At 53.4% G+C, this 24,450-nt stretch overlaps 1 protein-coding gene across 3 annotated transcripts in view; it reads right to left on the bottom strand.

Annotated features, from left to right (window-relative positions):
- Window positions 1-722: 722 nt before the first annotated feature.
- Window positions 723-24,450, bottom strand: part of TBC1D16 (TBC1 domain family member 16) — a 31,165-nt gene continuing 7,437 nt past the window's right edge. Inside the window, exons 3-13 of one of the 3 annotated variants that reach the window (XM_071451305.1) lie at window positions 23,871-24,252; window positions 23,679-23,729; window positions 10,056-10,253; window positions 8,603-8,750; window positions 7,421-7,588; window positions 6,302-6,450; window positions 5,419-5,553; window positions 4,601-4,787; window positions 4,098-4,277; window positions 3,457-3,603; window positions 723-2,963 (exon numbers count right to left, since the gene is read on the bottom strand). In XM_071451305.1, the coding sequence (XP_071307406.1) occupies window positions 2,718-2,963; window positions 3,457-3,603; window positions 4,098-4,277; window positions 4,601-4,787; window positions 5,419-5,553; window positions 6,302-6,450; window positions 7,421-7,588; window positions 8,603-8,750; window positions 10,056-10,253; window positions 23,679-23,729; window positions 23,871-24,252 (1,991 nt within the window). In that variant the 3' untranslated portion in view covers window positions 723-2,717. Of the gene's footprint in view, window positions 2,964-3,456; window positions 3,604-4,097; window positions 4,278-4,600; window positions 4,788-5,418; window positions 5,554-6,301; window positions 6,451-7,420; window positions 7,589-8,602; window positions 8,751-10,055; window positions 10,254-23,678; window positions 24,253-24,450 lie in introns of all 3 variants that reach the window. The other 2 variants (XM_071451303.1, XM_071451304.1) reach the window with 2 other exon arrangements.

The raw sequence follows: 24,450 nt of genomic DNA, 5'->3' as shown, positions 1-24,450 counted from the left end.
GTGCTGCAGCAAAACCAGCTCTGGCCCTTCTGGGAGGGGTTTGCTGCTGCCTCCAGCCCATGGCAGGGAGTGGGGAGGCAAGGAGGGGCTGTGCTCCTGTGCCCAGCATCCCTGAGCCCAACAGGGGCTGTGCCCCTGTGCCCAGCATCCCTGAGCCCAACAGGGGCTGTGCCCCTGTGCCCAGCATCCCTGAGCCCAGGAGGGGCTGTGCCCCTGTGCCCATCACTCCATGAGCCCAACAGGGGCTGTGCCCCTGTGCCCAGTCCTCCAGGCCTGGCAGAGCTGCCCACACCTCACACAGGCTGCCCTGGCACCAGGAGCAGCCACGGTGCTGCCAAGGCCTCATGGCCATGCCCGTGCCACATGGGGCTGGCAGGTGGCACGGGGCAGTGTCTGCCTCCTGCTGTCCCCCTGGGGAGCTGCCACCAAGTCCCTCTGCAGGAAGATGCTTCTGGCATTTTCTGCTGTTTGCTTTTTCTGACCTGAAATCATCCACTGCCACTTGCAGCCTCCACGTGGATGGAGCCATGGGGTGCTGCCACGGGGGCAGCAAAGCAGCCCTGGCACCCAGCACCAGGTGCCACAGGTGCCCAGGAGCAGGGCCTGGGGACAGCAAAGCAGCCCTGGCACCCAGCAGGTCCCTGAGGGGCAGCAAAAGGGGCGGCTCAAGCTGGGGGACAGCGTCTGCTGTCCCCAGCCTGCACAGCAATGGACACACAAAAGCCTCACACCAACTTTTATTGTCACTGAAACACAAATCTCCACGAGCTCCCTGCCCAGAGGAGGGCAGCCCCAGCCCTCACAGGAGGTGTCCCTTGCCAAAGGCCAGCTCAGCCCTGCAGTGCCCTGCAGCCAGGCCAGCTCAGAGCTGTGCCATTCCCAGGGGGTTCCCCACTGCTCCCATCCAGGGGAAGGATCCCATCCTCTAGACTGAAGGCACACAAATCAGGAGCTGAGCTGTCCTTGTGCCACTCAACGGGCAGCCCTTGGCATGCTGCCCTCAGTGGGTCAAGGCTCCTTCCATTCGCTGCTCTTGGCCGGTGCTGCTTCCCTTCCCAGCAGGAACGGGCTCCAGGACAGCTCTGGGTAAGGCTTTGCAGAGGGATTCTGAGGGAAATGTGCTTGTCAGGTGCAGGAACCCACCCAGCTGTGCCCGTGGTGCCCCTCGTGCTGCTGAGGGCACGGAACTCCTGAGAGGCAGGGCTGGGGCTGAGCCTGCCCAGCACAGCTGTGGAGGGAGGCAGGGGCAGGGCAGCACAGCCAGGCAGGGCTGCACAGGGTGCAGGGAGGCACAGCCCGCTGCCACCCCCACAAGGAAAGTGCTCCCCTGGCTCCATTGGCACAAATGCTGGCTCAGGACACGCCTTGGGAGCCCACGGGTTTGGTGAGAACCTTTGGCAACGGGGCTCGAGGCCCCAGCTCCGCTTCTGGCTGGCAAAATTTATAGCAGACATGGGGAGAAACAGTGTCCTTTCAAAAACACCCCGAGGGAAAGCTTTATCAGACAGAGCTCAGCAGAAACCACTGCCACAAGGCAGGTTTCATTTTCACTTTGGGATGTGGGACAGGGAGCACCCCTGGCACCGAGTGAAGGGCCTAAAACCCACACGGGGTGTTTGTGCCACAGGCTGTGGCAGTGACAGGCAAGGACAGTAAATATTCAGTAATTGAGGAGAGCCAAAGGAAACACAATGGGAAACATACTGGAAACAACTGACTGAAGTACTAAAGTCTGCAGCTGTCAGCATAAAGAAACAGCTTTGCTGTAATGTCAGAGAATCACAGAATGCTTTGGGTTGGGAGGGACCTTAAAGCCCATCCCATTCCACCCCCTGCCATGGCAGGGACACCTTCCACTATCCCAGGTTGCTCCAAGGTCTGGCCAACCTGGCCCTGGACAATTCCAGGGATCCAGGGGCAGCCCCAGCTGCTCTGGGCACCCTGTGCCAGGGCCTCACCTACCTCCCAGGGAAGAATTCCTTCCCGATATCTCATGAAGAAGGAAACTTTGGGCAGTGGCTGTGAAATACCCTGACTCAGAGCAGCTGTGCTCTGAGACCTGGGGCAGTCCATTTTCTATAAAAATGGAATAAAATCATGCCAGCCAGTGTATCCTATCAAACCAGAAAAGGTCAGAGACAAGACTTTGAGGTGACCGGTCCTTCCTTGCTGACAAAGCAGACACCTGCCCTGCAATCCCAGCGGTCTGCAGTTTTATTTTTGGCAGATTATAATTAAAATGGCTTTTATGGCTTTAAAAAGAAGCCACGAAGCTGCATGTTTGGTTGAAGCAGAGAGCTGTGCTCTGGGTGAGGGCACAGTGGCCTTGGCCCTGCTCTGCCACCTGCCCACCAACACCTCTGGGCAGCCTTGGCTCCCCCGAGTGCTCTCGTTTCTCACCAGCATTGGTAAGAAAGTTCTGGTTGCTAACCAGTCCAGTCCCAGAGGCAGAATAAAAAGTCCTTGTTAAAACCTAGAAAAGCTTGTTTCTAACAAAATCAAATCCAAACACAGTTCCTGGGTCGATGCCTTTCCCTCAGGTTCCATCACCCATGCAACGGAACTTCCCCTACAGAGCAATTGAATTCCTCCTCCATTCCACACCTTCCAGTCTTTTCAGGAGCCTTGACGAGCTATTCCTCCATTTCTTTCTTGAACATTTCTCCCTGTGCACATCCTTCCTGCCCTTCCCTTCCGTCGCACCCTGTTCCTCTCAGCTATTTTCGGAAGGCAAAGACATCCCGTGTCCTCAGGCCCTTCTTGCCTTCGCTTCCTGGTGCAGGAGGAGACTCTTCCACCAGCCCCCCGTAGGGGCAGCTCTCGGACTCTGGGTGGTGCCCAGAGCACTCCACGGCAGGGATGAAGCCGCTGTCCCACATGCCTGTCCCACACAGCTTGCAGAGGTCGTGCAGGCTGCAGGGGATGCGGGGCAGCAGGTGGAACTGGTAGAGCAGACTCCTGGCCTGGAGGGACAGAGAGGGAAAAGTCACCCCCCAGCCCTCACCAGGGACCAACACGCAGGCCTGGGGTGGCCTCCCACCCCATCCTCCTGTTTGGCTGCCTGGGCTTCAGCAAAGGTGTGTCCTGCCAAGCACCTGAGGGGTACCCAAGGCCCTGGGGACAGTGGCAGGTCACAGGGGCTGCCACACACACACCACAGCTCATCCCGTGGCCCCAGTCGCTGCCAGCTGAAAGGGAATGGGCACCATGGCACAGCCCTGGCTCCACTCCCCTGAGCAGCTTACCCAAACAAGGGTCATCCCAACCACACTGCCCCTCCCAGGCACTTAACAGCCACCTCCTCCTGCTGCAAATCCCTTTCCAGGCAAACAGCAGCATCCCACCCAGGCAGCCTCGGGGATACAGGAGGTGCAAGGCTGAAGCAGCAGTCCCTGGGTTTCTGAATACTCTGACTCATCTCTGGAGCTTGTCCCACACGGGCTCCTGGGCATTTACCTTCCTGAGTACGAGCTCCCCGTTCATGTGCATGGCCAGGTTGCTGAAATGCAGCAGCATCTGGTCAGTGGGCAGCTGCTGCTCGATGACATCGTCCCCGTAAATCACCACGATGGCCACGCAGATGAAGAGGTGGAAATAGTCTGTCTGCAATGGGAACACAGGGGCTGCTGTACAGCAGGTGGAGGCAGAGCTATGGCTTCACCTCCACCCTCCACAAGCAGGTCCTTGGTGAGAGATTTTGCTCCCTTCAGTTCTGCCCAGTGCTGAGAATGTGAGTTACTGGGGACTTCTGAACCACAGCTGAGCCAAAGCCTCTCTCCTTCACAGCAAAGCAGCAAGGTCTGCACCAGGGTTTGCACCACAGAGCAGATTTTTGGGAAGATATTTCCCAGCTGTGTAAGAGAAGCCTGAACTTCAGAGGTGGGTGTTCAGCACTTCCTGAAACACCTCCATGTGAATCCCAGACATCCCCAAGGAGGAGAGGCAAGCAGGGCTCCATCCTCCTGCTACACAGATAGACCTCTGCCACAATCCCAGACTCAGTTTTGGCTGTGAAGAGCCTTTCTGGACACCCTCAGGGCTGAGGCTGAGCACTCAGGCAGGACTCAGTGCCGTGCTCTGTGTGACAGCTGCCTCACCTGGTAGTGAGCCCAGCAGGCCTCCCACATGCGCAGCGCCTCGGCCTCGGGGAACTCCCTCTTGAAGCAGAGCAGGATCCAGCGGTGGCAGAAGAGCATCTGCAGCCCGTCCTCCCCCAGGGCACACAGGTGCTGGTGGAAGCGGGGGTGCATCAGCCGCAGCAGCTCGCGCAGGTACAGCTGCAAGGGACAGCAAGAGACACGCGGGGCTGCAGAGCTGCAGAGCTCTTCTCTCTCTCAGCTGCCATTCCACAAGGAGGAGGGGTGTGACTGCCTCTGGAGTGCCTCAGGATCAATTCCACCCACCAGGTATTCCCATGGAATCACAGAAAATCCTGAATTGGAATTGATCCACAAGGATCATCAAAGTGCGGCTCCCAGCCCTGCACATGGCAACCCCAAGGATCAGCCCAAGGGTGTAGTGGCTCTGGAGTGTGATTTAGCATGCTGGACCCCCCAGCCCAGGAACTGGGGGCTGAAGGGAGCCCAGCACTCAGCCTCACCAGCTGCTTCTCCATGTCCTCATCCCGGGGGGAGCTGATGAAGATCGTGTTCTGCATCAACCCAACAAAGCACCAGAAGGTATCAGACTCATCCAGGACCTCTGCCAGGAGTGGGGCAACCAGGTCAGACATGCCCTGGGAGTAGCCAATGGCTGGGTTAAACACTGCATAGTTCAGCAAGATCCTCCTGGAGCACAGACACAAATGCAGAGGGGACAGGTGAGGGCAGGTGACAGCATCATCTCAGGGACACAGGGCCTCATGGGAGGTGCTATAACACAGACTGGGAAACCCTGCTGCAAACCCCAGTCCTGTGGCATAGACTTCTGGAAAAGGTTTGGCATTCACAGACAGCAAAATATAAACAGAAAATGAGAATTTTAAAAGATTAGGAGGACAGAAATTAATGGCCCATGGGAAAAGAGAGATGATGCCCAACACATCCATAAAACTCCAAGCCATGCTGTTGGATGAAACCCAACTCTTCTGAGGTCACACCTTTACAAGTCACACTGTCATGGAGCAGACTCTGGTGTGCTTGTACTCTCCCCACCAGGAGCACCACAGACCCAAGCACCTGCCCACAGCCCTACCACAGCACCTTTGCTGTGCCTGTGTGTGCAGGGAGGCTCAGGGATGGGAGCAGGGTTATAGGGCAGAGAAGGGAGCTACAGCAGCAGTGGGAGAAGGGGAAGGCGCTGCTGCTGCATCCCGTGGCTGCAGAGGCACGGTGGGTGCTGTGCAGCGTTCCCAGGCAGCCTGGGCTGGGAATGTTGAGCAGGACATGGTGTTTAGGAGACTGGAATCAGCCCCTTCACCTCATGGTCTCCACGTTTGGGTTGCCCTCTCCTCGGAAGAACTGGTTGCTGCGGTCGGTCCTCACGACGTCCTTGTCCACCGTGAACTGCACCTGGCGCCAGAAATCCTTCTGCTCATCTGGAGTCATGGAGAGCCTGGAAACCACACAGCAACAGCACGGGGTAGCCAAGAGAGGAATGTGATCGCCACAATCAACAAAAAGCCTCATTTCAGTCTTAGCTTGCAGAGAAAATCTATTCCTGTGCTGAGTTTCCTCAGCACCTGGAAAACAGACCAGCAGGTCTGCCCAGAACAGTGGATTGTCTGTCCCAGGGGATTACTGGAAGGAGCCTCCAGGGTTATAAACAGGATGACATGATGTGTTCACTGCAATAAACACTTCAGAAGCATCAGACTCTGTTCTCCACTGCCCCTTGGAACTCAGCACACCAGAACTCACCACTCTGGTTTGATTGTCTCCTGATTATCAACAGTACTGTGTCCCTCCAGCTTCAGCGTACCCATCTCCATTTAACAACACACAAATCTTGCATTAACAACCTTCTGGAACTACACAACCCTTCTCATCCCTTATTTTTATGTACATTTTATTCATAAAGAAATGTAAGATCCCAATTTCACCTTCAGTGTTCTAACCTGAGCCTTGCCTGTGAGGTTTTCTCTGCGTGGTTCTGATGAGGCTGCTCCCAAAACCCAGGTAAGGAAATGTCTGAGCTCTGTGGCATTGGCTCCAGAGCCTCAGCAGTGCCCAGCACCTCCTCCCCCATCCCTCCCACTCCTCTCCTCCAGCCTCTCCTCATGCAAAGGATGCAGAGACTGAGGTGTCACTGTGATGCCCAGCCCAAGGAAGATGAGCAGGGGAGGATGGTGATGGTCTGTTACCTTTTCTCCTGGATCTCAAAGTATTCTTTCCTCTTCTGCAGCCTCAGTGCCTCTCTCTCTTCAGAGGTGGACTCGTAGCTGTAGTAGTGCAGCAGAAAGGGCCACACCTCCCCACGGATGGAAATATCAATCCCACCAAAGAAAATGGCCTGGAAGAAGGAGCAAAAGTTATGGCTGGTACAGTTTCAGCATTCCCAAAACCAGCAACAGGCAACTGCCCGCTGCTGTGCTTTGGTGCCTCTGCAGCTCTTTCCTGACAAGTGACGCCTTGATTCAAGCTCCTGCAATTTGCACATGTTTAGAGGGAAAGTGCTGGCCCTCTATTCCCAGACCAGACACAAATCAGGCTCATTTCAATGTCAATAACCACCCCCGGAGAGGCTCTATGATTAACGTGTCGTTCTCATGTCACGGCTTAATCCCAAATCCTGGAGACTGCACTGCACTGCAAACTTCTGTCTCAGGGCCCAGCCCCGTGCTCCCCTCAGCCCTGTTATTTCATACAGCAATCTCAGTTCATACAATCTCAGCTATTTCAACCATCCCAGCTCTTTCAGCAATCTCCAGTGCTCTCTGTGCCTTGGTCACACATTCTGCAAACACAGCAGGCACCGGGCACTTTGGTTTATTGATTCCAAGCGGCAGCAGAAGTGGGACAGCTCCTCTGTCAGAGAAATGCTCCCCCACCACAGAGTCACAGAATTGTGAGGGCTGGAAGGGACTCTGGAGATACCCAGTCCAAAGGCAGGGTCACCTAGAGCAGGTGATGCAGGAACATGTCCAGGTGGGAATCCAGTCCCACAGCAAGAGCTCCAGCCAAGGCTTCACTCAGGTCTCCATCCTCCCAAAAGCCCAGCTCTTGTCCCTGGCAGGAACACAAACTCCTGCAGCTGCCCTGCGGTCTGGCACTCAGCACAGGAGAGAGCACAGAGAGCCCCTCACCTTCCTGAGCCTGTGCTCCTGTTCCTCACACAGGAGAGAGCACAGAGAGCCCCTCACCTTCCTGAGCCTGCACTCACCTTCCTGATCCTGCACTCACCTTCCTGATCCTGCACTCACCTTCCTGATCCTGTACTCACCTTCCTGAGCCTGCACTCACCTTCCTGAGCCTGCACTCACCTTCCTGAGCCTGTACTCCTCCTCCACCTGGCCGGCCTCGTTGAGGTGCTGCAGCCAGGCTGCCACATCCAGGCGCTGCTGGCAGTTCTCCTCGGGGTGGGTCTCTGAGGAGGGCAGCTTGGGCCGGCGGATGGAGAACTGCATGCAGGTTTTCTCATCTGCAAGCTGCTGAGGGCGAGAGCAAAGCACAGCTGCAGCAGGAGCCAGCGAGAGCAGCACAGTGTGAGACCCAGAGCAGGGAAACCTCTGCGTGGTTCGTGTAGGATTAAGCACTGAGGAGCTGCACTTGGGAAGGTTTTGTTGGTTTTTTCTTTTTCTTTTCTTTTTTTTTTAATTCCAACCATTACAATAACAAGAGTGATTAGAATAATTAAAATCCACCGCGAAACAGCTTCATCTTAAAAAAAAAAAAAGTTTCCATTCCTCCATTCCTCCTTCAATCTTATCCCTGACCTGAAACTGAATTAATGCTGCTTACAGCAAAACTTGCCCCTGCCAGGAATGCCTGCAATAAATTACATATGATTGGCCATATACAAAGGGATTGCTGTTAGGAGAGTGGGGAACTGCGCTGCCAGGCTCTCTGAGGGCACTCAGGATCCCAGTGCAAGGCTGCAGCTGACATTTAATTTAAAAATCAAAGGTTGCTCAATGCAAAAAGTGAGCCCATGCGACCGTAATAAGAAAAGCAGCGGGGGGCTCTGTGGGAAGGATGGAAATTTAAAAATCACTGTTTCTAATAAGCACGTACAATATCTTAAACAGATAATTAAAGAGCTCTTATCACATTTGTATGTAGATTGAACAAAATATGGCAAGATGCCTTGTCAAAACATTCTCCAAACGGAATGTTGTACGTCACAAGATGGAAGAAAGGCTCTGACACCATTTCCAACCTATCTCTGTAGATTTCCAGACACCTTCTGTGCCTAAAGGACAGTGCTGACCTGTCAGGTCCATCAAAATCACTAAGTAAACCTTCTGGATGATCTTCCCCCATATTGCACAGGTAGAACAGGAGTGGATGGAGACAGACAGGTCCAAGAGACACCTTGAGTCCAGTTTGCATTTCCACCCTAAACACCCAGCATCTGGCAGCTTCCTGCCCGAGCTGGTGACATGAACTCAAAGCCTCGTTCCTCCAACACACCAACCCAGGTGTGAAACACCTGGCTCAGGTACCTGGTCCTTGAGCTGGGTCTCTGTGCAGTACTTCCATTGCTGGAACACCTCGGACAGCTTATCCAGGCCCCCGTGGTGAAAATGGAAGATCTTGTACTGGCTCTCCCTGCTCGCCACCACCAGCTGCCCACAGGTGCACGCCTCATCACTGTGGGAACAATGGAGAGCAACCTGCAGGGGCCAGCCAGCACCACGAGGCACCAGCAGGGACAGGGACCCTCGGGGAGAGACAGTGCAACACCAAGCTGCCCCTTCAAACAGGGCACAGAGGCGGCTTCACATCCCTGGGACTCACTGATCCTTATGGCTCACTTCAGCTGAGATATTTTATTATTGTATGACATGGTCATAGTGACAATTTTCTCCACTTGTGCCTGGTAGCAGCACTATTTTTACCCTTCCTTCACATGAAGGAATTAAAATTTGTCTTCCCTGGAGAAAAAACCACAGGAAGTCTGCCCCAGAAACATTAAGGCAGTACACAAAGTCAGCTCCTAGGGATGTGCAGACATGCTCACACTCAGCTCTGTCCAAAGAAACAGGGAGTGAGAGCAAAAAAAAAGGGAGTAAAAATGTTTTTGCAATTATTTGAAATAAATTTTGTAATAATTTGAAAGATAACTGAAGAGGCTGAGAACAGCAAGACTCCAGAGGAGCCTGGTGAGGGGCAGGCAAAAGAAAAGGTACCATAGATAAAGATGTTTTTCATATCCCCAGGTTATTTGAAGCATTTATGGTATGACAGCTAAGAACAACCTTTACTTTACTAAAAATAAAATCCCTTCGACTCTGTAACTGTAATTCAGAGGCTCTCCTTGGGAAGGCTGACACTCACTTTCCTGGAGACAATTGTTCTGGAAAGGCTTCCAGGTAGGATTGCAGAAATCACCTCTGCCCAGAGCCCCAGCATGGAGCATGCACAGCTCACACACAATTCACACACAGCTCACACACAATTCTCACACAGCTCACACAGAGCTCACACACAATTCACACACAGCTCACACACAATTCTCACACAGCTCACACACAGCTCACACACAATTCATATGATTCACATGATTCACAGAGCTCACACACAGCTCACACACAATTCACATGATTCACAGAGCTCACACACAGCTCACACACAATTCACATGATTCACACAGCTCACACACAGCTCACACACAATTCATATGATTCACATGATTCACAGAGCTCACACACAGCTCACACACAATTCACATGATTCACACACAATTCACACACAGCTCACACACAATTCACATGATTCACATAATTCACACAGCTCACACACAATTCCCACACAGATCACACACAGCTCACACACAATTCATATTATTCACACAGCTCACACACAGCTCACACACAATTCATATTATTCACACAGCTCACACACAATTCATATTATTCACACAGCTCACACACAGCTCACACAAGGATCCAGTACCTGAAGAAAAGGCGAAGGGATCTCATTTGTCCCAGGTCTACTCTGAAGACACCACACACCTGCTCGAGGGCAAATACCTTCTGCTGCTCATCCCATCTGGTGCTCTGCGTTTGCCCATTGTTCTCCTGGAACTGGGCACTGGTGTCCAGGCTGGAGGCAGAGCTGGTGGAGCAGGTCATGCGATTGTCACACGTGTCCCTGTGGGCAGAGCGCGGGGACAAAAACCCCGTCAGCCATGGGAGGCTGTGGGTACATGGACCGATCACAGATGCTCCACGTTAAAAACTGTTAGTCAGAGGTCTGAAACTGGCATTCATTCACCAACGAAATTATTTTTATTTCAATTAATCCCTACCACCTCAAAAGGCATCCTGGTTTTGGCCTTTTCCTAAAGTTCTTGCATGCAGAACCGAGGAGAGCCAAACCCATTCCTCAAAACACCAACTTTTGAGAAGGAAAAATGAAGAAGCTCAAGCAATACCCTCAGTGTCCAGCTCAGCCACTCCACACCAGGATGGGGAGGAATGAGCACATTCCAACAGCAGCATGGACCTGAGATCTCATCTGAGAAATTCCCTCTTTGACCAGTAAGATCCAAAGATGTTTCCCCTGAACTTGAGTTTCTCATTACACCTCCTGGATTCATGTCTATAAACTCCAGATAAATGGTTTCCACCTGCAATCTTGAACCTTGGCAGAGTTAGGATTGGGAAATCACACCTGAGCTCTTCAATCCACCATAAAGTAGAGAGAGTGAACCCAACCCTTTCCCAATCCACCCCAGATCTCCAGCTTTAAATGCAAACTGAGTTGAAACTCAAAAAGCCCCCATGTCCCCACCAGCCCCCATCCCAAATGAAAACTATCAGAGCTTTGGGAATGAAGTGAATGTGAAACTGTGACCCCTTGGCTCGTAAAAAGGCCAATGCACGTGAACAATCTCGGCGCGGGCTCTGAATGGGCTCTGCTGTGAAATTGGGGTTTGCCAGACAAGGCCCGGAGCAGGTACAAAGCAGCCCCCTGCAAGGCCACTTTATGTGGTGTTTTCTAATCCTCTTATCCAACAATGTGGGCACTGAAGGCTGGAAATCACACACTCAGCATGCACTTCACATCCGTGTGCCTCCCGCGCCTGGCTCGGGGCCTCTTCCCCAGGAGCAGCGTCCTGGGCAGCAGCACCCCAAGGGCCAGGGCAGCACATTCTGGCATTCTGGCATTCTGGGACAGGGCTCTGGACAGCCCAGCCAGCTGCTGCTCCAGGGTGGGACTCAGCTCCCCCAGCCCCTTCCTGCTCCTGCGGCACTGGATGAGACCAAGGCTGGTTGGCTCCGGCTAAAGGAGCAGCTTCGAGGCTCTCTGAGAAAATCTGCTGCTCTGGTTTTTGCAAAGAAAGCAGCAAAGCAGAACTCACACTCAGACCATTTGGAGGATGAGGACTCAGAAGGGATGTGGCAATAGGGACCACACCACACATCCCAACTCCAGGTTAGACACCAGGATGCCTTTGACCACAGGCACAGCTGTGCACCATCCCCTGCCTTGGGGATTTTTCCATGAAGATTGTACTGGCCTTTATGAAAAACCAAGCATTACTTTCTGATAAGGTGGCAAAATGTAACACTTTCTAAAACATTGAGTATCTAACATTAACACAGATGTAACAAGAGTGCTGGTACAAGACACTTGGGTTGGACTGCCTGCTAGGAGCAGCTGGTATTTATGGAGCAACACTTCATAACAGCCACAGCTGGTTACACAGGATTTTCCTGGAAGAGATGACTCAAACCAACTCAAAGATTAAGCAGAGGCAACCCATTTTCTAAAACTCTTGCAAAGAGGAGCTGGTCAGCATGGAGGATGGGTTGGTGTGAGCATCATGCAGGTCCTGGTGACAGAGGTCCAAATGCCAGCTCTTCAAGAACATCATCTGAAATGACCAGCAGAGATATCCAGAGAGCTGCCAAGAAATGAGTTACCAGTAGAGCTGGCTTTGATGCTGGACATTCTGTGGCTCCTCAGCACAGCATTTCCAGCTGCAGTTCCCCGTGCTCCAAAGCCCAAACCTGCCCCAGCTGCAGCAGCAGCCAGCTGAGACCTGCGGGCCGGAGAGGCTGGGCACAGCCCTGGCACCGGGGGAACCTCCGGAAATGCTTTTCCAGACAAATGTTTGCAGTTCCCATGCGGCAGCGGTGACAAGCTCGCACACGCATCCCAGCACCCGAGCCTCCTGCGTCAGGGGTGCAGCCTTGCAAGGAGCACAGGGGTGAGCAGAGAGGGGAAATTCCCATCTGCTCACTGATGCAGAGGGTGAAATCTGAAAGAGACACCTGTGCCCTCCCTGCCCTTCACAGGGGTCAGTGGACACAAACATTCACACAGGACAGACAGACACAGAAGAGCCTCGTGCTGGTGCTCACTGAGTCACCGGGGAAATTCGGAAAAAACCCACACTGTGCCTAAAATTACTTTTTCCTGTACATATTGATCAAAAAAAAAATTGAAAACACTCTAATCTCTGAATTAGTTTTAAATAAAATTTTAATATTGAGATAATTCTGTAGGTCAGTGACAACAAGCAGTTTGATCTCTGCTAATCATAGCAGAGTGGGGTTTTTTGTGGGGTTTGGGGAGTCCTCTCGCCAGGCACTCAAGACAGACAAATGCAGGGGAAGAGTTCATTGTTTGTCTGACAATTCTATCTGTTGGATGAGGAATTTACCCCAGAGCACCCCATAAAAGCAGGAGCTGAAGCACTGCAATGCAAATAGCTGGAGGAACATTCCAGAGAGACTTTGGGTTGTGGGATCCAGGAAAAACAGAGCACCAGCTAGTACACAGCACTGGTCAGCAAAACAACAAGTGCAGTGGGCCACGGGAATAAAAGGAACAGGGGAAAAAATCAAGGAGGATTAGAAAACCTGGGTCAGGGAACTCTGGGCCGTGCTCATGTGTTCAGTTCAAGAAGGGCATGGAGGGGCTGGAGCGTGTCCAGGGCAGGGAACAGAGCTGGGAAAGGGGCTCAGCCTGGAGAAAAGCAGGCTCAGGGGGGACCTTCTCATTCCCTGAGAGAAGAGTGGAGCCAGCCAGGAGTCGGGCTCTGCTCCCAGGGAACAAGGGACAGGACAGAAGGAAAGAGCCTCAAGCTGTGCCAGGGGAGGGCCAGGTTGGATACTGGGGGAAAATTCTCCATGGAAAGGGCCGTCAGACATCGGTACAGGCTGCCCAGGGCAGTGCTGGAGTCCCCAGCCCTGGGGGGATTTAACAGCCACGTGGATGTGGCAACTGGGGACGTGGTCAGTTGTGACCCCGACAGCGCTGGGGGAATGGTTGGACTCGATGATCTCAGGGCATTTCCGACCCAAACAATTCTGTGATTCTGTGATTCCACTTCAGCCTTTTGCCCTCAGCCAAGTCCCACCACTCTTGTCCCAAAACACAGGGGCTGATGTATTTTCTCCACTCTACAATCAACTACAGCAGCCAACCATATCCACATTCCTGGAGCCTTTGCAGCCCCAAGGAGCTCCATCCCCCTCCCACCCCATGGGACCTCTCACACGCCCGGCTGAGGAGCTCAGGTGAGACTCAACCTGCAGCAGTGGCACCCAACTCACTGTTCCAAAGCCCTGGAACACACCCACGGCACAGAGAGAGCTGAACCCAATTATTATTTCTGTTCCAGAGACCTGCCCTGATTACCTGGGAAGCCAATTTCAGCAACAAAGACCTAATAACTCATTTTACGATGTGATGTGACAAATATAATTACGAGAGAGAAAGGGGCTGAAGGCTGCAGCCATGATGTGGCAGTTACCCAAGCTGTCAGCGTGCACCACCTGATTCCCAGCGAGCCTCCTGCCAGAGCCAAGCCCTGCTGCTGGAGCTGCCTCTCCATCAGTCACTAATAACAGCTCCCACAGCCCCAGCATTCCTGCACGCCGGCTTGGGACCATCATTTACAGACAATGAGTATCATCATAATGTATGAGCATCCATGTAATGGGAATTACATGCCCCTTTTCCTCCCCAGGGGTTAGCATTTCTCTGTTTCTCCACTATTCCCCACAGGCACTGACCTTCTGGGTTCCTCTTCTTCCCAGCAAGGTGAAACAGCTCCTGGCAGCATCAGCTGCTAAGACAGACAGCTTCAAACAAATAATCTGCCAATAAAAGTTCAAAGCTATCCTGAAATGCCTAAAAATTTAGTGCAGTGGCTGTACAGAGTAAGGAATATTGAGTATCTGGAACCCAAATCCATTGTTCTGATAAAAAAGTGTCCTTGACAATATACATATATTATAGACTGAAACGTGCTGAATTCAGTGACACAAAAGACATGCAAAGGAAATCAGATTGGTAATTTAGGATTAAAAAAGAGACGTTGAAATGTCTCTGCTCAGCAGGGCTGGAAGGACACTCACAGGACAGCACCAGCTTCCCACGGAGTGTGGCACCCAGAGGCAGCCACGGACAGGGAAATGCTGCTGCCACACTCTGACCAGCACAGATGAGTAACCAGGCTAAGAACTGTGTCAAAGCCACCCTTGGCTGAAAACATTTGGAACTTGAAGCTTCCGTGCCTCAGAGAACCCAAATCGATTTCCACTGACCACGGTGACCAGGGAACAAGGTGTTAGATAGCCTGGATTTAGAAAGCCAGGATCTCTGAAATGAAATGTCAAAGCATCCTCGTGTGGAAGCATTTCTATACATCTGCAAACATGTGGGAAACAAATCTAACAATTCCTCCTATTTGTTGGGGAAACCTGGGAGAAACTACTCAGGCTGTTTCAGTACAAAGTACACGGATGTCAACATGGACTTTCCAAGAGCTTGTTCCACAGGCTTTCCATTGATCTGTTTGCTTTCAAAACATAAATTTCCCCACGTTGAACGGCACTAAATGCTATTTAGTAGCTAATTAACTTTCTGTGCTGAAAACCTCCTGTAATTGCACTTCTTTCACCTTTTTGAGCCCGTGTCCCCCGGGGAAGCCAAGCTGTCCTACGGCATTTGTTCTGCTCATTTCTATCTCCCAGGCACAAGTTCCTCCCTGACACCGGGCTGCCAATCACGGCGGCAGAGGTCACTGGAGACCAAATTAGGAGCACTCTGCCTCTGACAAACTTGCTTCGCTTAGCTCGTTGTAAAGGGAAAATAAACAGTTACGAAAAATAATTGTATCCTTTCAAGCAGGGCACCGGGAAGCAGATCCAAGCGCTGGTCCAAGTCAGCGCATTGTTGTTAGTCACTCCTCGCATTCCTGTTATTAACAACACCCGAGGAACAGGCTGTTCACATCCCACAAGTGCTGGAGTCCTCCCTCCCCTCGGACCCAGCAGAGGGTCCCTGGCCAGAGCTGCGTTCAGGGACTCCTCAGGCACCCTCTGACCTTGGGCTGAAACAGCAAGTTCACCGTCAGGGCCGGGGCTGGGAATTACCAGCAGCTCTGCCAACGCCAGCCTGACAAATAAACCACTGCACCACGGCGAGGGACTCGGGAAACCCGATTATGCAGCTCTGCCTTCTGACGGGCGTAATTGGTTTGTCCTTGAGAAATAAAGATCAAACCGATTTGTTCTGCTTTACGGGGCCGCTGCAATCCGTGCTCCCAGCGCCCTGCCTGCCCTCCCAGAGCTGCCCAGCACCTGGCACAGGTAGAACACGGGTTTCCATCCCAGACATTGGTGACAGCAGCAGCCAGGGGGACCCACCATCCTGCCCCACGCCCGAGAGGGGTGAAAGCCTCCCCACACTGGGGGCTTTGTTGCTCCTCATTCATCCCTCCAAGGCCTGGAGGCTGGAGGGGAAGCTGAGCCATTCCAGCCAGCAAGGGGGCATTAGGAAAACAGACCCTCCAAAGGGTCCCCCCAGTGCTGGGGTTAAAGCAAAAGGAAAACAAAACAAACCCAGAGTCCTTGAGTTCATTATTTTGAATGTAAATGGAAAAGGCAAAAAAATAAGCAGAAGTTTGTAGTGAAGTAATGGGTGTTTTAATCTCTTTTCCCCAAAGTCTGGAATGTGATCCACATCTAGCTCCAGCTAGGAGACAAACAATCTGCCTTCACAGCTGCCACTTCCACACAGGTGTAGCTGCTCAGGTAAACCTAAGTGAGGTTTTTCTGGTTTCCTCTGTGACTTCTTGTTGCAGGGAGAGAGAGGGGGCAGAATGAGTGGTTTGATGCTTAGGAATAAAATACACACAGCTCCGAGCAGCCAAACACAACAAATCACTCAGAGCGAGCGGACACTTCTCAAGGATGCAAATGTTACCTTCACTTCAAGGGAGGAAAATGTTCCAGAAGCTCAGTGTTGGATTTTTACAATCCGTACGGAGAAGGGGCACCTCATGCCTGGGCTTACACTCATTAATAAATCAATCGAAATGCAACACTTTAAAAAAAGAAATTCCTTAGATGGAAAAAGTGATTTCTCAGCAAAGCCCGAAAAAGAATGTTTGCTTTTCAGCCCATTCCAGTCTGGAGAAGGAGACCTTTCTTCCCCATGTTTATTTTATTTTTAAAATCAATGGATTATTTTGCTTTTTTTCTTTTCAGTTCAATCCATGCAAAAATAAAATTCTCCCCTAATTATGCTAATTATAATCAAGCCTTCAAACCGCCGCTCCCTTGAAAGACCTGCCGATTACCTTTGTTCTTATATTCCTGGCTCTGAGCAGCGAACTGGGAATTTCAGGGGGACATTTTAGTGGCAAAGTTAACCAACTCCCCGGACCCTGCTGCTGCCCCAGCGTGAGCTGAGCCGGCACCACCCAGGGAGGATTTCACTGTTTCCACAAGACAATGCGGATTTCCCAAGGGAAGAGCTTGCTTCAAGTAGCAGAAAAGGGAGAGGAAAGAGGAGCGCTGCCTAAAAGCATGTTCCAGAGTTATTGTAAATGCCTAATGCTGGGATAATTGTGAGGACCGAGCCAAGGAGACAGAGGCTGTGCAGATTTATTTGCATATACTCTGGCGCTTTGGAGGGGACATGCTCTTTATTTTGATTCACTTAACGCAATTCTTCCCTCACAAAGCTGTGGATACCTGCCAGTGCCATTTATCTCTGCTCTCCATTCAGATTTCTGGGCGTTGCGATTGTATAAATAAATAACAGAAGAAATGCAAGAATATCCAGGGAAAAGGTGAAAGCAGCCCTGGGGAGAAGGACCGGGGGGTGCTGGTCATTCCCTGGCCGTGTGTGCTGGAACCAGAAACCCCTGAGCCTGGGCTGAGCCCAGCGTGGGCAGCAGGGCCAGGGATTGTCCCCTCTGCCCCTCAGGTGAGACCCCACCTGCCCCAGCTCAGGCAGGACCTGGAGCTGCTGCAGAGCCCAGAGGAGGCTCCAGGATGATGCCAGGGATGGAGCAGCTCTGCTGGGAGGAGAGGCTGGCACAGCTGGCATTGCTCACCTGGGCAGGGGAAGCTCTGGGGTGAGCTCAGTGTGGCCTCAGAGAGGCTGGCACAGCTGGCATTGCTCACCTGGGCAGGGGAAGCTTTGGGGTGAGCTCAGTGTGGCCTCAGAGAGGCTGGCACAGCTGGCATTGCTCACCTGGGCAGGGGAAGCTTTGGGGTGAGCTCAGTGTGGCCTCAGAGAGGCTGGCACAGCTGGCATTGCTCACCTGGGCAGGGGAAGCTTTGGGGTGTGCTCAGTGTGGCCTCAGAGAGGCTGGCACAGCTGGCATTGCTCACCTGGGCAGGGGAAGCTTTGGGGTGAGCTCAGTGTGGCCTTGCAGGGCCTGAAGGAGCTGACAAGAAATGCAGAGAGAGACAATTTCCAAGGGATGGAGTGGCAGGACAGAGGGGATTGGTTTCAAAGTGAGAGTAGATTTAGATTTAGATATCAGGAAGGAATCCTGCCCTGTGAGGGTGGGCAGCCCTGGCACAGGTGCCCAGAGGAGCTGGGGCTGCCCTGGATCCCTGGCAGTGCCCAAGGCCAGGCTGGACACTGGGGCTGGGAGCAGCCTGGGACAGTGGGGGTGTCCCTGCCATGGCAGGGGTGGCACTGGGTGGCACTGGATGGGGTTTAATGTCCCTTTGCATCCAAACCAAGGCACGGCTCCGGGATCTCCCGCCCGGGCCGCGCTGAGGGGAGATGGGGGGGCAGCACCGGGGGTCCCGGGGGGCACCGCTGGGCACGGCGCGCCCCCTGGCGGCCCCGCCGCGCCACCGCCCGGCCGGGCCCGGGCCCGGATCGGGACACGGGCACGGGCACGGGCACGGGCACGGGCACGGGCACCGTCACAGTCACGGTCAGGGGACACGGGCACGGGCACGGGGCATGGGCCACGGGCATGTGAACGGGCACGGTCACGGCCACGGGCACAGTCATGGTCAGGGACAACGGCAACGGCCAGGGGCACAGGCACGGGCCACGGTCACGGGCCACGACCACGGTCATGGGGCATGGGCACAGGCATCGACCACGTTCACAGGCACCAGCTGCGGTCATGGCCGCGGGCACTGGTCACGGCCACGGCCACGGTCACAGTCACGGTCACAGGCACGGTCACAGGCACGGTCACAGGTGCTGGCCACGGTCATGGTCACAGCCATGGTCACAGTTACGGTCACAGGCACAGTCACAGGCACGGTCACAGCCATGGTCACAGTCACGGTCACAGCCATGGTCACAGCCATGGTCACAGGCACAGGCCATGGCAGCGACCCACAGTCATGAAGAAGCCACGGCATCCACAATCCACGGCTCCACAGAAAGCCCCCACGGGCCTGCCCATGGGGCTCAGGCCTTCCCCAGCGTCCTGAGCAGACCTGAGCCATGCCCGGTGCCCCAGAGCCCCGGGGGCAGAGGGGACCCTCCGTGTCCCCTCCTGGCTCCCACTGCCTGCCCTGGGGTCTCCCTCCTGGGGACCACCCCTCTCGCTCCCTCCCCGACATCCCAAATAAAGAGCCTCACGGACCCCCTCAGCCACAATTCCCGATCCCAAGTTAGCTGTCACTGTTTTCTTCCAACGAAATCTGGCAGCAACCCAACAGAGGGAAGAAACAAACCTGCTATAATTAATGTTCTTGCTGTTCAAATATTTATATAAAGCAAGATAGAGCCGTATGCCTCTGCAATCTCTTGGATCTGTCCAACCTTCTCAGCTTTGCAGCCAGGAACAACTTTAATTGATTACACAGTGCTGCTGATGGCTCAGGCCAGCTCCCCTTCCCAGTGCCCGGCTCCACACAGACACCCCTGCCTTAGGGAAGCTTACACTGACCTCAAAACACAAACAGAAGAGATCAAGGACTATTCTGATGGAAGAAGGATTTGTGGATGTTTTTGCCTGGGCATGGATTGGGTACAAATGGAATTAGGAGCTTCGCTGTCTTACATCATAAGTGGCACCAGTTCAGGCAAGTCCTGGGGAATTGAAGCCTGGACCAGGTACCCACCTCGCTCCTCCCCAGGGCTGAATTAATTCAAAACTGAGATGCTGCAAGAAGTTACAGGAGATTTTAAAGTCTGTGACCTATTCCCTTGGTTCCAATATAATCACTTCTGTTACAACAGCAATGAATTCCCAATCTCTTGATGACTCCAGAGCTCCTGCCAGTTCACTCTAATTTCAGCTCATTTCCCTTATAATTTTGCCTCCTGTTTTTGCTGCAGAGGTCGGAATGGCTCTCAGCCCTTCAGGTGAGCTGCCAAAACAAGATGATGCAATGGCTGCGCTGCTCCCACCGGCTCCTGGAGCAGCTCATTTACTGATGAGCTCCTGGGAAGCGGCTTAACAACAGGATGTGCAACACATCCGTAAAAATTGCATCAGCTGCGACGCCAGAGGAGTTTTTCCCTGTGCTGTGAGCTTCTCCTGGGCTGTCTGTGATCGATCTGCCACATGAATTCATGTCTGCTGAAGAACATGAGAACTCACCATCACCCCGCTCCATTATGCCAGTGTTTCGTTATTTTTATGACTGCCTGCTAAAACGATCGATGTCCATGAAAGACGTTTCCTTCCTGCATTGATTCCACCTTGACCACGTCGCTTCTGCCCGTCCTTTGCAGCCTGAGCTGTGGGAGCACTGCTGGCCTCTGTCCCAGCACCTGTGGGGCTGCTCATGGAGCTCCAGCCTCAGGCCAGATGTTACCCCAAGTTCCACTCATACAATTCCAACACTGAGGCTCCTCAGTCCAAATTTTTACTGTATTGGCCAACATCCCAAGGTGAAGTGAGTGAAGGGACCAATGCCAGCGTGTGCATCTCCTCTTCAGCATTGCTGTGGTGCTTGTCAGGTATCAGCAATGGCAGCTGAAGAGTGAAAAGCCTCCTGAGCACCCATGAAAGCTCCTGCTATCCAGGGATCACTCTGGCACAGCACAAACCCCAAACCAAGCCCCACTCACAGAGCACTAAGTGCTTCCTGAACCGACTGTATAGATCTGATGTCATGGTCAGTTCAATAACTCCAGCAGCATCAGTGGATGGACATTACAGAAGTGTCAGATGCTGTTTGGTTTTCTGGATGTAACAAAAGCCTTTTAGTTTCAATTTGCTGCTGGGGAAAATGGAAGCAGAGGAATTTCCCAAGGCAGCAGCGAGCCAGAGCCGGGCACAGAGAGCAGCTGCCCTGAACTCGTGTCCTTCAGGCCACAAGGCAAACATTTCCTGACAGCCAGCAAACAACGGGGCCAGGGGAGGGAAGGGATGGAATGGAATGATTTTATCTCCAGAATCCCTCCTTTTCCACAGAAACTCACACACTGACAAAGCTGCCATCAGTGCAGGTTTTCCCCACACCAGCTGCCTCCTGCAGGAACCACGTGCTGGGAGTACTAAGGGTTAAGAAGGACACAAAGCCCAGGACAGTAAGGCCACCTTTCCTTGAGGGATGAGGGCACCCTGCAGGAGGTGCCAGGCTGGTCTAAAGAGAGAAGCAGGAGTGTGCATGCTGGTGCTGGGACACTCCCACTGCTCCCAGCCCCAGGAATTGTGCAAATGGGAGGAGGATGCATCAATCGCTGCGTGGGACCCCTGGCAGCCTGTCAAACTGAGAGGCAAAGAGGGGAAAAAACAATGGATATGTTTTTATTTCCTTATGTTCCAGCAGGCGAGTTGGTGACTTGCAACTGCCTCACTCGTTGTGCAATGCCAGGGCTCCCCAGCCCAGCTCCCTCCCTTCTCCTTCCCTCCTCCCTCCCTCTCCTGCACACGCTGCAGGGTTGGTGGCTCCCTCATGCACAGGTGGCCAGGCCACCTCCTTGGGGACACTGCAAGAGGCAGATGTGACCTGTGACTCCTGGTCACACAGGAGTTCTGTCGAGCAGCTCACTGAGCCCTGATCTCATCTGATCCAGGTGTACCTGTGCATCCCAACTCTTCCACAGGGACCCGTTTCTCCGTTTCTGAGGATATCTAACCACACAGGAGGCTGGCTGGACTGAAATGCAACGTGTTCCTTCAGCTTCTGCAACAACCACAGGGAAGAGCAGAGCCGTCTTTGCAGCGACTCCCCAGTGCAGAGGGAAACAACCACAAACAGTCATTCCTCCTGGCAGAGAGGAGGTGGTGACTGGGACGTGGGGAGGGAAGAGAGCTCAAACAATCTGCCAGCAGCACAAACTTTGTTCCCACTCCAATTCTGGCTCAGAGGGGAAGCAGCCAGCAGAAAAACCCAAACCAAAACAAACCCTTAAGAAACGAGGAAGCTGTTCCCATGTTTGTAGTGACTTCTGAAACAGCATCTCCTGTCCCCCAAAATGCTGAGATGAAAGCGGGAAATATGAGATGCTTTTTGACCAGACTTTTGCAAAGGATTCTATGCAAAATCTCCCACTCAACAGCTTGGAAGATCCTGCAGATTCCATGGAAGGTGGCTCAATGGGGAAGAACAAATTGGCACCAAAAATGCACACACTGGACAAAACCCTTTCAAGTCAAAAGTCCCAAACAACAAAAGCTCTCCTTTATTAATCTGCTGCCAATTGTGAGTGTCATGTGCACTGTGTGAGGCTTCAGACTGGCAGCACAGGAGTTAAAAAAGAAGGAGAAAAGCAGAAGCAAGCAGTCTGTGTGTGCAGAGCCGGCTCTGCCTGGCTGGAGCTGTCTGGGCTCCAGCAGCAGTGAGGAAGAGCCAGCAGAGGGCAGGGAAATGCCGCAGGAATTCACAGACAAGGCTCAGAAGATGCAATAAACCATATTTCCTTCCTTTCCTGACACTATTTGCAGCTCAGAGCAGAAGTGTTGCAGCACAGTTAAACCACAACACTCCTGACTCACTGGACACTGCCTGGGACCCTCCTGCACCAGCTCCTTGTGGGACAATCCAAGCCCACAGCATTCCTGGGGCAGCACGTGGGCTGTGGCCCATGCCAGGACTGGGGTTTCCCCAGGATGAGCTCAGCCTCCTGCTTTTCAGCAGCCAGGATGTTTTTCCAAACGTGTCCATCACTCTTCCCACTTCCCACCACTACAGTGGGGTAATACCACATTCCTGAGCCCTGAGCTTCACAATCCTTCCACAAGGACAGGAGATGCCAGGCTGTGCACATTTCACTCCTGCTCATTGGGGTTTCTCTCACCCACTGGTCTGGAAAAGGCTGGACTTTATTACTGGGATGGGATGGGATGGGATGGGATGGGATGGGATGGGATGGGATGGGATGGGATGGGACAGCCACCACTCACCCCACTGCACAGGTGCTGCAGAGCTCAAGCCCAGCAAACCCTGGGCACATCCTGAATGCAAAGCTGATACAAAGTCTGACATCACCTCACCTCAGAAGGGTTTTAAAACAGCCAGAGAGAATTGAATCCATTAGAATACTTCCTCACAAGCCTCGTTCTTACTGGCATTCTCTGGGCTTGAGATCAGCCCACAAAATAGAGGCAGAACCTCTTCAACTGTCAGTGCAGGCTGTGCATTGCTGACATGCACAAAGGAAAACTCGTTTCTCCTCATTTCAGGTGAAGTTTCAAAGCTGAGTTGTGGCCTAAAAATCATCCCCATGGTGCTTCAGGAATGCAGCACATCCATCCTCCCTGAGATGGCAACGAGTAACACACCAACAAGACAGGGCCCAGAAAGTGAGAACCACAGGGCATGGAAACAGAAACTTGTACAGGTGCCCTCCTGCTCTTATTCCCTTGCCAAGGTACCCTCATCCCCCTGTGGAGTTTACTGGAGGGGACACTGAGAAGCACTGACAGAAATACCCAGGTTAGACACACAAGAATTAATGTTTATCTGTCTGAGGTGGGACCACGTTCTGAACAGCAGCAAAACAAGCTCCCACACGCAGGTTTTGTGTCAACACAGGGCCTGGAGGGGTGCCCACGGCTCAGGAAGTCAGCAGGGCCCTTTGATGTGGCTCTGCACGAGAAGCAACAAGCTCAGATCCTCAGCAGAGCCAATTAGGCCAACAAAGGACCCGTTTAATTTAGCAATGCTGCTTCCAGGGTTCAAGACAGTTCACCTGAAAGGATGTACACAGCCCTGATGTTTGGGGCCAGGGTTCACTAAGCAGAAGCAGAACTGGTTGACAGTTTCCTGTGAACTCCATAGGAGTCTGAAGCAAGACAGGGCATTGAGCTCAATGCCACTGTGAAGTTTCTCAACCCCCTTCAGCACCTCCCAGCTCAGCACCCAGCACCCAGAGGAAGGATGCACTCACCTGCTTTCACTGTCCATGAACACGGAGCTGCTGCTTTTCCCCAGGGCTTCACTGATGGGAGAGAGGCAGAAGGGGGAAGAGAAGGCATCAGAATCAGAGTCCAAAGTGCTGTCCCTGCTCACATCGTCAGCAGACAGCTCCAGGGAGCCCTCGTCCTCCCTGCAGTCCAGGCCCTCCTCCGTGCCCTCGGACCTGCAGGGCTCCTCCTGGGAGCTGAGCGTGGACGGGGTCCCCGAGTCGCTGCGGGGCGGCTGCGGGGACGGGCGGGCGCCGCTCTGCGACAGCTTCTCCCCCTCCGAGGAGGGCACCCCGTCCCTCAGGGGCTGGGAGCCCGTGAGCCCCTCCGAGTGCCCCCCGGGGCCCGGTGCCCCTCGGTGCTGCGGGGGGGACGCGGCGCCGAGGGCCTGGGCGTGGCGGCCGCGCTTTCGGGGCGCCTTGCGCACCGGGGAGCCCTCGGGGGTGACGTAGCGCAGGGCCTCCTCATCCTGCCGCTGGATGCGAGAGTTGGGCACCCAGGCCAGCATCAGCGTGGCTCCCAGCAGCTCGTCCTTCTCCATGTACAAGCACAGGTAGCCTGAGAGAGAGCACAGCAGCGCCGGTTGGGATACGGAGTCGTTGGGAGGGAACCGCGTCACCCTGAAATTTGCCCTTCCTCGTCTCTCTCCATCCCTGGAAATGTTCGAGGCCAGGCTGGGTGAGGCTCTGAGCAGCCTGGTTTGGTGAAAGGTGCTCCTGGCAGGGAGGACCTTTAGGGTCCTCCCTTTACCTTTTC

Source organism: Agelaius tricolor, unplaced genomic scaffold (genome assembly GCF_023055355.1).
Source record: "Agelaius tricolor isolate 1412-34295 unplaced genomic scaffold, bAgeTri1.0.p SCAF_32, whole genome shotgun sequence".
In the NCBI taxonomy this organism is placed as follows: Eukaryota; Metazoa; Chordata; class Aves; order Passeriformes; family Icteridae; genus Agelaius; species Agelaius tricolor.
Note: the sequence above shows the minus strand (reverse complement) of the source record. Positions and strands in the feature narration are given on the sequence as shown.